At 37.8% G+C, this 12500-nt stretch overlaps 1 protein-coding gene across 4 annotated transcripts in view; it reads left to right on the top strand.

Moving 5' to 3' along the window:
• Positions 1 to 11986, top strand: part of LOC142884395 (sodium/calcium exchanger 2-like) — a 23446-nt gene extending 11460 nt beyond the window's left edge. For 2 of the 4 annotated variants that reach the window (XM_076019950.1, XM_076019951.1), the window contains 11 exons: positions 1815 to 2215; positions 2818 to 2955; positions 3084 to 3311; positions 3410 to 3688; positions 4497 to 4928; positions 5066 to 5427; positions 7139 to 7242; positions 8710 to 8822; positions 9707 to 9806; positions 10060 to 10326; positions 10693 to 11259. In XM_076019950.1, the coding sequence (XP_075876065.1) occupies positions 1815 to 2215; positions 2818 to 2955; positions 3084 to 3311; positions 3410 to 3688; positions 4497 to 4928; positions 5066 to 5427; positions 7139 to 7242; positions 8710 to 8822; positions 9707 to 9806; positions 10060 to 10326; positions 10693 to 11069 (2801 nt within the window). In that variant the 3' untranslated portion in view covers positions 11070 to 11259. Of the gene's footprint in view, positions 1 to 1814; positions 2216 to 2817; positions 2956 to 3083; positions 3312 to 3409; positions 3689 to 4496; positions 4929 to 5065; positions 5428 to 7138; positions 7243 to 8709; positions 8823 to 9706; positions 9807 to 10059; positions 10327 to 10692; positions 11260 to 11564 lie in introns of those variants that run through there. The other 2 variants (XM_076019952.1, XM_076019955.1) reach the window with 2 other exon arrangements.
• The last annotated feature ends 514 nt before the right edge of the window (positions 11987 to 12500 follow it).

The following is a 12500-nucleotide window of genomic DNA, read 5'->3' as shown; positions in this document are numbered from 1 at the left end:
ACAACAACAACAACAAAAACTGTAGGTGTCTACTGGTCAAAGTCAAAGGCAGTGCAATATAAATCATTAATTATTATGTTTTACCATATAATTCCTAGTTTAACCTCCAGTTCACATGAAAGATCTGCTATATTTAGCTGAACACAATAATCAGTAATGCATTTGTATTGTATCTTCAAGCTCTGTTTGCCCGCATGGGTTTTGCTACATCATAAGTGGGTGAACAGTGATGAAAATGTGAAGAGACCAAACAGAAGCTTAATTTCATTTCATTTAAACATCACACATTCTAACAATTGAATGTCTTATTAAGTTTGCGTTATATTTATTCAACTGGCATATTACACTGCAGGCTCTATTCTATTGTTGTTATTTTGTTGTTGAGTTATTTTTGGTGAGACCTTCCGCCCTGAGCAGCAGATGGTGTAAAATGGCCCTCTGTCTGAGGTCGTGGTAACCATAGCAGGCCTTGGAAAGTGAAATGTGATGCGGCGAGCCCTCTGTGCTGTTTCTGAATCACGACTCCATAATGAGCTGGCAGAGCTCAGGCTGCATCAAAGATGCAGCACCCCAGTATCTGTTTCAACTCATGAAGCACAATAGTGTCGTGTCACCTGTACTGGAGGAGTGGAGGTGGTGGCTTAGGAGGGAGGAGCACAGGAAGACTTAATAGCTTTCTACCATTCTGCTTTATATGCACACCCAAATGCAATCTGCCTTGTTCACTTTGCCGAGGTGCACAATTATTCACGTATCAATTTACTGTCTCCTAATGAGTAAATTATATATTATGTATTTCCAAGTACTGCTGTCACTTGAGCCTTTGGGGGCATACGGATAAGATTAGAAATGATAAAAACAAAATGTTGACTGTTGCCGTCGGTTAATCATAAAGTGACAGAACCATTTGAAATTCCATGCTTTCCAGCAGGATGTTGCCAATCCACTATCTTAGGCCTTTCCTGAAATGCAAATTAGCGCCTAGTCATTCTTACTACTAGGGTTCAGTAATTAGAGAACGATACGTTTAACAGCAGCACAGATTTAGAGGTCATTTGGATTGCCTACCGGTCGCATGGTTTACTTTTTTCATGGTAATTACAAGATTTCTATTGATGACTGTGGGATGGAAACCAACAATAACCACCGCTATCATTACTAACTATGTGCTGCACTCTTCAAGAACTTTCCTGAACCTAATATGGCTGATTATCACATCAGACCACTGCTTAAAATGACTCATTGGACAGAGTAAATTTCCAGCTTTGGAACCCAGAAATAAGAGAGACAAACTTGGACAAAACTGAAAGGATAATACAAGAAGTCTAAATCCTAACCTCGATCATGGATAATACTTAAGATTGCTGTTTAATGGCAATGTGCTTCAAGGTAGTTTATGGAGCTTATTAAGCAGATTAAATTGAACGTGTGTTGTATGTGTTTTCAGGATCTTCTTCATCAACATATAGTTAATGGTTTTATAGTTCATCAAAAAGACTATCTGGCACTGCTTGTACAAGCATCGGCAGCCACAAGCCGTCCATACGAGCCGGACGGTCGCTTGCGGCCTGTCTTCATTCGGGCGCTCCGGTGTCCTCGTTCACTTTATGCTGCAGCATAAATTTGCACATTGCAGTCCTATCCGTCTGGTCATTTCTGACATTTCCAAACTATTACTCCAGAAATTGAATTTGAATGTCCTTCACCATAATCACTGATTAACCAGGTTGACACGGTGGTGTGAATGAAGAGGAAGCGGAAGCTCACTAGGCATAACAACTGACTGTATGCTTTGTCTTTCCTTGTTCTTTCAGGAGAGTCCCCTGACCCAGTGTCCTCCCCGTTGACATCCTTACTCAGGGACATGATGAGAATCCTTCGTGTTCACCTTTACCCCATCCTTTACCTCACCTTCTCCTTTGTCCTCCTGGCCCACCCCTCTACCCCCTTGCAGCCACAGGTTGTACAGCGAGCACCTGACCCTGAGCTGCATCAATCTTCTGCTAATTTAACCGGTTCTAGTAAACGGACATGCTCAGGGGTTGTGGTGTGCAGGCCCGGTATTATGCTTCCAGTGTGGTTGCCACTTAATCCGCCAGTGGGAGAGCAGGCAGGGAGGGCTATTGTCTACTTCTCTTGTCTCATGTACATGTTCCTTGGTGTGTCAATCCTTGCTGATCGCTTCATGGCATCCATCGAAGTCATCACCTCTCAGGTACGGTCAATCTTCGTATTTACAGAAAACAAAATCACCATTCTGTTATTCACCTTTATCTTAGGAAAATTACTTTTCTGATCATTGTCTGTTATAGACATCAGTTCTACTTGCGTTTGGGGTTTTCTGTGCCCAATTAAAATACAAATTCACCAGGTATTGTGGTCTTATTATACCTGTGTCAAGGAATAATAGTTCTCCCTTTCCTAAGAAGTTACATTTCCAGTATATTAATCCAAACATCAATTTGTTTGCTGATGTTATCTGGAAAGAAAGTAGATGAGAAGACTTGGTGGTGGAATGAGTAAGTTCAGAAGTGTATGCAGAGAAAGAGATTCGCCAGGAAGAAGTAGGACAATGACAGGACGAAAGAGAGTAGACAAGAGTAAAGGGAGATGCATCATAAGATCTAGGTCGATGTTTGGCAAAGGCCAAACAAGGGCATACGATGACTTATTTATTTATTTATTTATTATTCTCTTCATGCAGAATCAGGGAGTTTTGAATAAAATGGCACTTATAGCCAAATTGTAAATCTTACCCAGAAACTGTCATGTTGATGGGGTTGAAATAATTGGAACTTGGCCTTTTTTTCAAACTAGGAGAAAGAGGTGACCATTAAAAAGTCCAATGGTGAAACAACAGTTACAACAGTGAGGATTTGGAATGAGACAGTGTCTAACCTCACTCTAATGGCCCTTGGCTCGTCTGCCCCTGAGATCCTGCTTTCTGTCATTGAGGTATAGAAGACATTTACATTCTTCAAAACGTTGTTACAAAAGAAAACTGTCTCTGGAATGGAAAGAATATAGTCCTATTATTTACCAGCTGTTTTTTGTTTGTTTGTTTGTTTGTTTGTTTTTAACAGGTGTGTGGCCACAACTTTCATGCGGGGGAGCTTGGCCCTGGAACAATTGTGGGCAGTGCAGCCTTCAACATGTTTGTGATAATAGGTCTGTGCGTATGGGTCATCCCTGATGGAGAATCTCGCAAGATCAAACACCTCCGAGTGTTCTTTATCACTGCCTTCTGGAGTATATTTGCCTATATCTGGCTCTACCTCATACTGGCCGTTATCTCACCTGGGATTGTGGAGGTGGGTTTCTAACAGATCTTACTTGGATCTAAGAATTTGTAAAAATTACATACAATAGAGCTTTTGCTATATGATACTTAAACTGCCTATATTACCAGGTGTGGGAGGCTGCAGTGACACTGCTCTATTTTCCTGTATGTGTTATCTTGGCTTGGATTGCTGACCGTCGCCTACTCTTTTATAAATACATGCACAAGCGTTACCGTGCTGACAAACGACATGGCATTGTAGTGGAAATGGAAGGCGACCTCGCTCCCAATGGCATTGATGTGATCATGGATGGAAAGATGGCGGATAGCATGTCATGCCCTGGAAACCCCTCCAGTGTTACAGTCTCTGTACAGACAGGCAATGAACTAGACCAGAGCAAGGATGAGGTAAGAATTTGAATCATAGAATACTAAACATACCAACAACCAATGAAGAATTCTGTCAATACATAGCACTTTCTAATATTGTTTTATCATTTGGTGCTTTTTGTAAGAACATTGAATGTTTGTCAACCTTTGGGGTTAAAGACATAGTTTTCAAAAGATGAGAAAAACTACTGTAGCATTGTTGTCATAAAGTGAACTCAGAAATATTAGCAAGTATGGAAAGATGGAAAGACACAAAACTATTTTTAACATGTGAAGCACTCAAACAGATTATTTATGTCTTGTTTACTTTTTTAAATTAAAAGGGGAATAGACATTTACCTGTGGCTAGTATAATTCAGGCAGGAGTTAGAAACAAATGACTGCAGACAGTGGATTTTACCAGCAGGATGTTGTATCTGGAAACTAAGCAGCAGAACTTTTAAATGTTTTTTTTTTTCTTAGAACAAATTCCTGCTGGTCTGTAAAGTCAACTTCCAGGTGTCCTTAGCAATATGTTATAGGCCTTACTACAAGCAGATTGTTTATTGGATTGAAAACCAACCAGACTCTGCACGCTGTTCATCTAGACTATGCAGACATAATTTAAGCTGTTGCATTACTTTCTTATATTTATAAAGTCAGACACTTGGAATAAACATTGGTTGCATGCCCTCAAAGCCTTGACATGGTCATGGTCAACAGTCAGAACCTTAGGTCAATAAGAAGGGGCAAGTCCATTACAAGCTTCAACGTGTAAAAATTAAAAGTCTAAAATCAGCTCTAAAAGATACTTTTCTAATATTTATTGGTTTCATTATTTGGACAGGTGGTAAGAATCCTGAAAGACCTGAAGGAGAAACACCCAGACAAAGATCTGGACCAGCTCATTGAGATGGCCAACTATTCTGCCCTGGTCCACCAGAAGAAAAGTCGCGCCTTTTACCGGGTTCAGGCGACACGAATGATGATTGGTGCTGGGAACATACTAAGGAAACATGCTGCTGAGCACACACGTCGCACTGGGCAGGAGGATGACCTGGCCACATGCTCGCACATATGCTTCGAAAGTGCACAGTACCAGTGCATAGAGAACTGTGGATCTCTCATCCTCGGTGTGGTTCTTGACGGAGGCACAGGACAGAACACTTTCTTTGTGGACTACTGTACAGAAAATGGGTCTGCCAATGCCGGTGCAGACTTTGAATTCAGCCAGGGAACACTGGTATTTAAGCCTGGAGAGACTCGAAAAGAGATAAAGGTAAGCAAGAGGAGATCAAATTACCAGCCATTTATTTTGATCAGGTTCAAACCCATTTTCCTTTGCAATCGTTTGCACAATTACCATTATTTCTGTTTTCATGAGTTGGATAATCTATTTAAGGATGTGCTTCTCAGGTTAATATCTTGGATGATGACATCTTTGAAGAAGACGAGCACTTCTTTGTTCGCCTCCAGAACCTGAGATTAGAGGAAGAGGGTAATATAGGCACAGGGAGTCCACCCAGAGGTAGACTAGTAGATCCTCAGGTGGCAACCATCACTATCTTAGATGATGACCATGCTGGCATCTTCACCTTTGGCCAGCAAGTGCTCCGGGTGAGTGAAAGCACGGGCACGCTGATAGTGTCAGTGGTGAGAAACTCGGGCTGCAGGGGCACCGTGGCTGTGCCATACCATACGGAAGATGGCAGTGCCAAGGCAGGGGTGGACTATGAGGAGACCAGAGGAGAGCTGGAATTTACCAATGAACAGACCAGGTGAGAGAAATTTACAAAAAATCCTATTTTTTAAGATGCTTTGCTTGTCTGATACTAAAGATTAGCGTGGCTACTGTAACAATCAATGAATCAATCTTTCAATCAACTTTTATTCATAAAGCAGCAAATCACTTGTAGAGACTTAACAATATAAAGAGAGAACCAACAGATCCCTCAAGTGCAACCTTAAAGTGACAGTGGCCAGGAAAAACACACCAGTGAGGAGAAACCTCGAGCAGACCCTGGCTCAGGAGGGCAGCCATCTGCTTTGACCAGTTGGGGTGAAAAAAAATATAAGACACAGTACATATATATATATATATATATATATATATATATATATATATATATATATATATATATATATACACATATATGTACATATATACATACATATGTACATATATATATATATATATATATATACATATATATATATATATATATATATATATGTACATATATATGTACATATGTATATATATATGTATATATGTATATATATGTACATATGTATATATATATATATGTATATATATGTACATATGTATGTATATATATATATATGTATATATGTACATATGTATATATATATATATATATATATATATATATATATATATATATATATGTATATATATATATATGTATATATGTATATATATATATATGTACATATATGTATATATGTATATATATATATATATGTACATATATATATATATATATGTATATATATATATATATATATATATATATGTATATATATATATATATATATATATATATATATATATATATATATATATATATATGTACATATATATATATATATATATATGTGTACTGTGTCTTATATTTTTTTTCACCCCAACTGGTCAAAGCAGATGGCTGCCCTCCTGAGCCAGGGTCTGCTCGAGGTTTATATATATATGTACATATGTACATATATATATATATATATATACATATGAACATATATATATATATATATACATATGTACATATATACATATACATATGTACATATACATATATATATACATATACATATATATATACATATATATATATATATATATATATATATATATGTATATATATATATATATATATATATATATATGTATAGTTTTTCAAGAAGCAACCTAAACAAAAATCAACTTCAGTGCTGTACCTCAGGCCATTAATCATTTAGTGTAAGGTGTTTGAAAGATTACTATGGGTTAGCAGTCACGTTCCACAGGGTGAGGACATCCTGTTAGAGAGTTACAGTCCATGATGACTGACACCCAAAGATAATCTAACGCCTGATCAGGTGTGGGAATCTCTAGTCACTCAATGCAAGTTGACAGATCATCTTCCCATTAAATTTTCAGGTTGTATAAGTTGTGTTTGCACGTGGACCAATTGCACACTTAGTGGAGGACTCAATTATGTAGCATTGCGCAGTCATGTTTTGTTTTTGTTTTTTATGCCAGAAACTTGAAGTTTCCACAAACTTAACTAGTTTGTATAAATAAAAAAGTAGCTTGTTATATTAACAAAACATTGTGACAAAGCTGTGATGATTTATTTGATCTGGATTGCTGAAAGTAATGGTTAGATGATATGTATAGATGCTTTTCTTTTTCTTTCTTTTTTACATAATTAACTGTGTTTGTTTTTCTCTTTGTGTATGTTTCTTTGGATGCATGCTTGTATGTTTCAGTCAGATTTTAAAAGTGCGTATAATAAATGTAGAAGAGTATGAGAAGCAGGAAAACTTCTTCATCATACTGGAGGACCCCAAGTGGCTGAAGCGAGGAATCTCTGGTTAGTGTGTATATGTGAGAGAAGGAGAGAGATTGTGTGTGTGTGTGTGTGTGTGTGTGTGTGTGTGTGTGTGTGTGTGTGTGTGTGTGTGGGGGGGGGGGGGGGGGGGGGGGGGGGGGGGTGACACTGTGGTCAAAGGGACTTTGTAAAACAATAACACAAGGATCGATGAAATTTTTTAATGAACACAGTTTAGCAGCCTTCAAGCTTCTCACAGCTACATCCAGCAAGGTAAAAAAAAAAAAAAAAGCCTACCATTAGAACAGATAGACTTTGTCTGTGATGTGTATGGCACCACACACACTACTGCCAAAGTGAGAATATACTTTTTTTGTTTCTTGCTTCAAATGTAACCCAATAATATGCTTTTCATATGTTTGAAATGCTTTGGATATCTTTGGAAAAGTGGACATTGAGTCAGGCACTATTCTGTGTCTTTTTGCTATTTTATATTTATATAAAATAGAAAATAAAAATAGAATTATATTTGCTACTTTTAATGTTTAGAGCCTGAGAATAACGTAAATTTTCAGTGTATTGAAAAACTGTCTGTCTGTCTCTACAGCACTGCTGCTAAACCAGGGTAAGATGGTTTGGGTGTGCTTTGGTGTCTGCTGAGATATTAAAATGATAGTGTTGAAAATTTTGGTCTAGACCCCCAAGCATTTCAGAAGACATAGTTTTCTTTTTAGTGTACCCTGATCTTTTACTACCACTATGAACAGCATTTGTTTCTGAGCAGAGGCCGTAAACAAGCCTCTACTTAGAGGAAAAACTGCTCATTTTAGTTCAAGATGTTCCCTTTTTTTGGTGCTTGGTTGTTACGTGCATGTTGGCTTTGACGAATCATGTGGCGTGACCTCTGAAGTGATACTGTTGAAAACTGGTTTAAAGTAGACCCCACAGCAGAAAATCTCCACACGTTCATCACGTTGTCTTTGTTTATTTTCAGAAGACAGTTTCATTTTTAGTTTACCCTGATATTTCTGTACCACTCCTTAAGAGGTACCATAAACACAACTTCTTCTTTAATTGGCACTCTAACACTCTTGAGCTTCAGCTTCTGTTTTTCGTGTCTTTTTCTTGCTATTGGTTGTTTTTGTGCATGTTGACTTTGATAAATCATGTGGCACGACCTCTGGGATTGTAGACAGTTCCCATTTGAGGGTGAATTATGACTCCATTTTAGGGTAGAGAGCCAGAGACAGCAGTTTGAGGGACACATCTTTCGTGATGATGAACAACAAACCTTATTACAAGTTAATAAATATTAAAGTCATCTGAAAAAAAAATGTATTAAAAAAAACTGTTCCTCTAAAATTCATACTCATATCTGTGTGCAGAATATGAAACACTTTTCTTCCATCCTTATGTCTCTGATCTGGGCCTGTGTTTGTCGCATTTCAGAATCTTCGTTTTGCGCATGCAATGAAAATATGATGACCTGCTGTCTCCTGTCTTTTCCAGGACATCCCACCCCTGAGGAGGAAGAGGCACGGAGAATCTCTGAAATGGGCAAACCCATTCTAGGAGAGCACAGCAAACTGGAGGTCATGATCGAGGAGTCCTGTGAATTTAAGGTGTGGATTCGCTTCAGATAGAAGGATACGGATAGAGAAAGGTTGACAGTTCCACAGAATTTGGTGTGGAAATTATGAACCACAATTATTTTGCCACCATTATCATCAGTGTGGTGCAGTGATAAGCCCTCGGTATGGGGCCCTTTTGTGTGGAGTTTGCTTATTCTTTAAAGGAGCCCAATTCCCAGCTTGCTCCATTTTAGAATTGATTCCAAACTACAGCATTTTTTTGTTTTGTCTCTTGTCAATTAACACTTTATAAACAAATGAAGCTAATTTGAGATGTCTCCCCTTTTTCGTCTTGCAGTCATAACTACAGAAAAAACTGTTTTGAAGTTGTAAAAAAGACGTGTCTGGGTTCATTAACTATCTTGCGTTATCTTTATACATAGTCTCCCAATGGAGTACTAGACCAGGTACGGTTTCTGCCAGCATGCTGTGTGATGGGATAACCTGTCTTTTCATTTATAGAACTGTTATGTGACACAGTGATATAAAAGTTCCAAACTTTTCTGATGCATCTTGTCTTGAGGTGTGTTTAGGGAAGGTTTGTGTTTTCTAAATGTCTGAAAATGGGTTTGTTTAGTGTTTGTTCTAGTCTAGGAATTTTCACATATATATCTTTTCATACATATGTAAACAATATATATATATGTATATGTATATATATATATATATATATATATATATATATATATATATATATATATATAAAATGTTGTTTTTGCATAGTATTTTTGCATGTATTTATATACACATATGCAAAAAACAATTACAGACACAGACTTTGAAACAACATGTGAAACATTTCCTATTAACCTATTAATAATATGAGCAATGACCAGGAATGATCCACTATTGACGTATCTAATTTGTTATAACAGAACACTGTTGACAAGCTGCTGAAGGACACCAATCTGGCACTAGTGGTTGGAACACACTCATGGAGAGAGCAGTTCCTTGATGCATTTACAGTCAGTGCAGGTCAGTAGCTATTTAATGTTTTGTCTAACATTTATTACCCACGGTCATCTGGTTTTGCAGCATCTCTGAACTTCAACTGATTGGTGTTGAAGATTGGGTTGTTTTGTTTTTAAGGAAACAGTGATACTCTCAGCATGATCAGCATTAGCCCTCTGAGAGCTTTGGAAACAAATGATAAAAACTCTAAAATCTATTCAAGACTATTTTGTTTTCCTTTTTTTTTTTTGCCTTTTGTTGAAATGTCTTTAAACAGGTGAGGAAGAAGAAGGGCAGGAGCAGCAAATGCCAAACTGCTTCGACTATTTCATGCACATTTTGTGTGTGTTCTGGAAGATCCTGTTTGCGTGCATCCCACCGACAGAGTACTGGAATGGCTGGGCATGTTTCATTGTGTCAATCTCAGTCATTGGTTTCCTAACCGCTATTATTGGAGACCTTGCATCCCATTTTGGCTGCACAGTTGGCCTGAGAGACACCGTCACTGCAGTGGTTTTTGTCGCACTGGGGACTTCACTTCCTGGTGAGTGATTTTACTTGTGAAAGGATTTATTGACATACAAAGACACATTGTACGCTATCAAGCTGTGTAGTTTGCTCACTTCACACCCCTAAACAGTAACGGTCGGTGCATAAAAGAAAAAAACCTGGGCTCAACTGTTTTCATTGCAGAGGTCCACATTTCATTTGCTTTTGCCAGATTTTTAATGCAGTGCTGGAAGTGGTGTGAATATAGCCCAATAGAAAAAAATAAAAGCAGTTTCATTTCATAATTTTAACCAAGGGAAAAAAACAGTGTACTTGATTTAAATATTTAACAACACTAACTTTGTAACCATCTTATCTTTATCTTTAACGATGTATCTTTTTCTTATCACTCTGTCTTCAGACACCTTTGCCAGTAAAGTTGCAGCCACTCAGGACCAGTATGCTGACGCGTGTGTGGGAAATGTTACAGGAAGCAACGCAGTTAATGTGTTTTTGGGTATTGGTGTGGCCTGGACCGTGGCTGCAGTATATTGGAAGGTCAAAGGGAAAGTTTTCCGAGTGGACCCAGGCTCACTGGCCTTCTCTGTCACACTCTTCACCATTTTTGCTTTCCTGTCCATGGGAGTGTTAATGCTACGGCGAAGGCCTTCCATAGGTGGGGAACTGGGAGGCCCTCGGATTCCCAAAGTCCTCACTTCGCTCCTTCTCTTTGGACTCTGGTTCCTTTACATCCTTTTCTCCAGCTTGGAGGCCTATTGCCATATACAAGGCTTCTAAGAGAGCATAGCTGGAAAGACAAATAATTACCAGGACAGTTACATGTACAATACTGTTACGACAACCACTGACATCTGCTGCCATTGTTGTGTACAACAATAAAAAAAAAAAAAAAGTTATATTTTACACTTGCATAGGCACATCTGGATGCCACATCCTGACTAGGTTAATGTGGTAGAATCTATTGTTCTAATTAATTGTTATAAATAAATGTATTGACTGAAAAAAACAGTCAATACATTCCTTTTGAGCACTCAAAGGGAATGGGTCAAATTAGAGCACTGGCACTGTATGAAACTCAATGACGGCTTCTTTAACACAAATGAGCAATGTAACTGATTATTCACTGCACACTGGCCCAGTACATGAAAAAATACTGCATTTTAAGCTGTTGGCATTTGAATGTATCATCTTATTACAGCCGTTTGTCACAAGATGTTCATGCCCTCACCTCATCTATTTTTCTTTTTTTTTTTTTCTTTTTTTTTCTTCCAGAAAGAAGCGATCCAAAATAAGATCAAGTTAGACAATGCAAAAGCAAGTGCTGCTGCAAAGCCACCTGTAGTGTTAGTCCAGCCAGTGACAGAAAGTGTTTTCTTGACTGAGCTGTCTTAATGCACAATAGGTTTTGACTGTTATACAAGGCAAGGATGATAGCACTGTATTGTTCTGCAGTTCTGAATTGAAGAAGCCTCGCGATGAAAAGTAGAACGTCTTTTGACCAAGAACAAAGTCTGGTTGCCTTCAACTCAGCACTTAGAGAGATTCATTCATTTTCAAACCTCTTATGTATTTTTCTGTGATGTAATTCAATGTGTTTGTAATTAATGTATTTGAATTAATATGAACAAAATACAGTGTAATTTATTGCAACAATTGTCATAACTGATATTACAATGAAAGAGTAACTGATTGTGCTTCCATTGTATCTCTAAAGTAGTACCTTTAACAACTGAAAAAGTTGCCTGAAGTTGCCGACATCTTTTATAAAGAGTCAAATTTTTACGGTTTACAATGATTTGAAACACACTGCCCTCAATACATATTTTGCTGATTTACTGACTCATTTCTAGAGTTGGCGCTAACCCAATAGCATGAGTCAGAGACAAAATTCAGATTAACACATGATTTAACGAAATAAAAATCACTCACTGAGGAATGAGGTCTAACTGTATTAAAATATAAAATAAATATTTTGGAGTGAAATGTCAAAACATCTTAAGATATAAAAAAAACAGTGACAAATAAACAGTTCAAAGTATCTCAGCAAACAAAAAAAACCTGACTTGAGCATGGTATACAGTAGAGCAGGCGTCACCAACGTGGTGCCTGCAGGCACCCGGTAACCCCCAAGGATCACATGAGTAGCCCGCAGGCCTGTTCAAAAAATTGCACAGCTCGTTGAGTTGCGTCTAAAATTCATTTTTATCC

This window comes from Nelusetta ayraudi, unplaced genomic scaffold, assembly GCF_046127955.1.
Source record: "Nelusetta ayraudi isolate G7.1 ecotype Tasmania unplaced genomic scaffold, CSIRO-AGI_Nayr_v1 ptg000011l, whole genome shotgun sequence".
In the NCBI taxonomy this organism is placed as follows: domain Eukaryota; kingdom Metazoa; phylum Chordata; class Actinopteri; order Tetraodontiformes; family Monacanthidae; genus Nelusetta; species Nelusetta ayraudi.
This window is presented reverse-complemented; position numbering and strand designations above follow the sequence as displayed.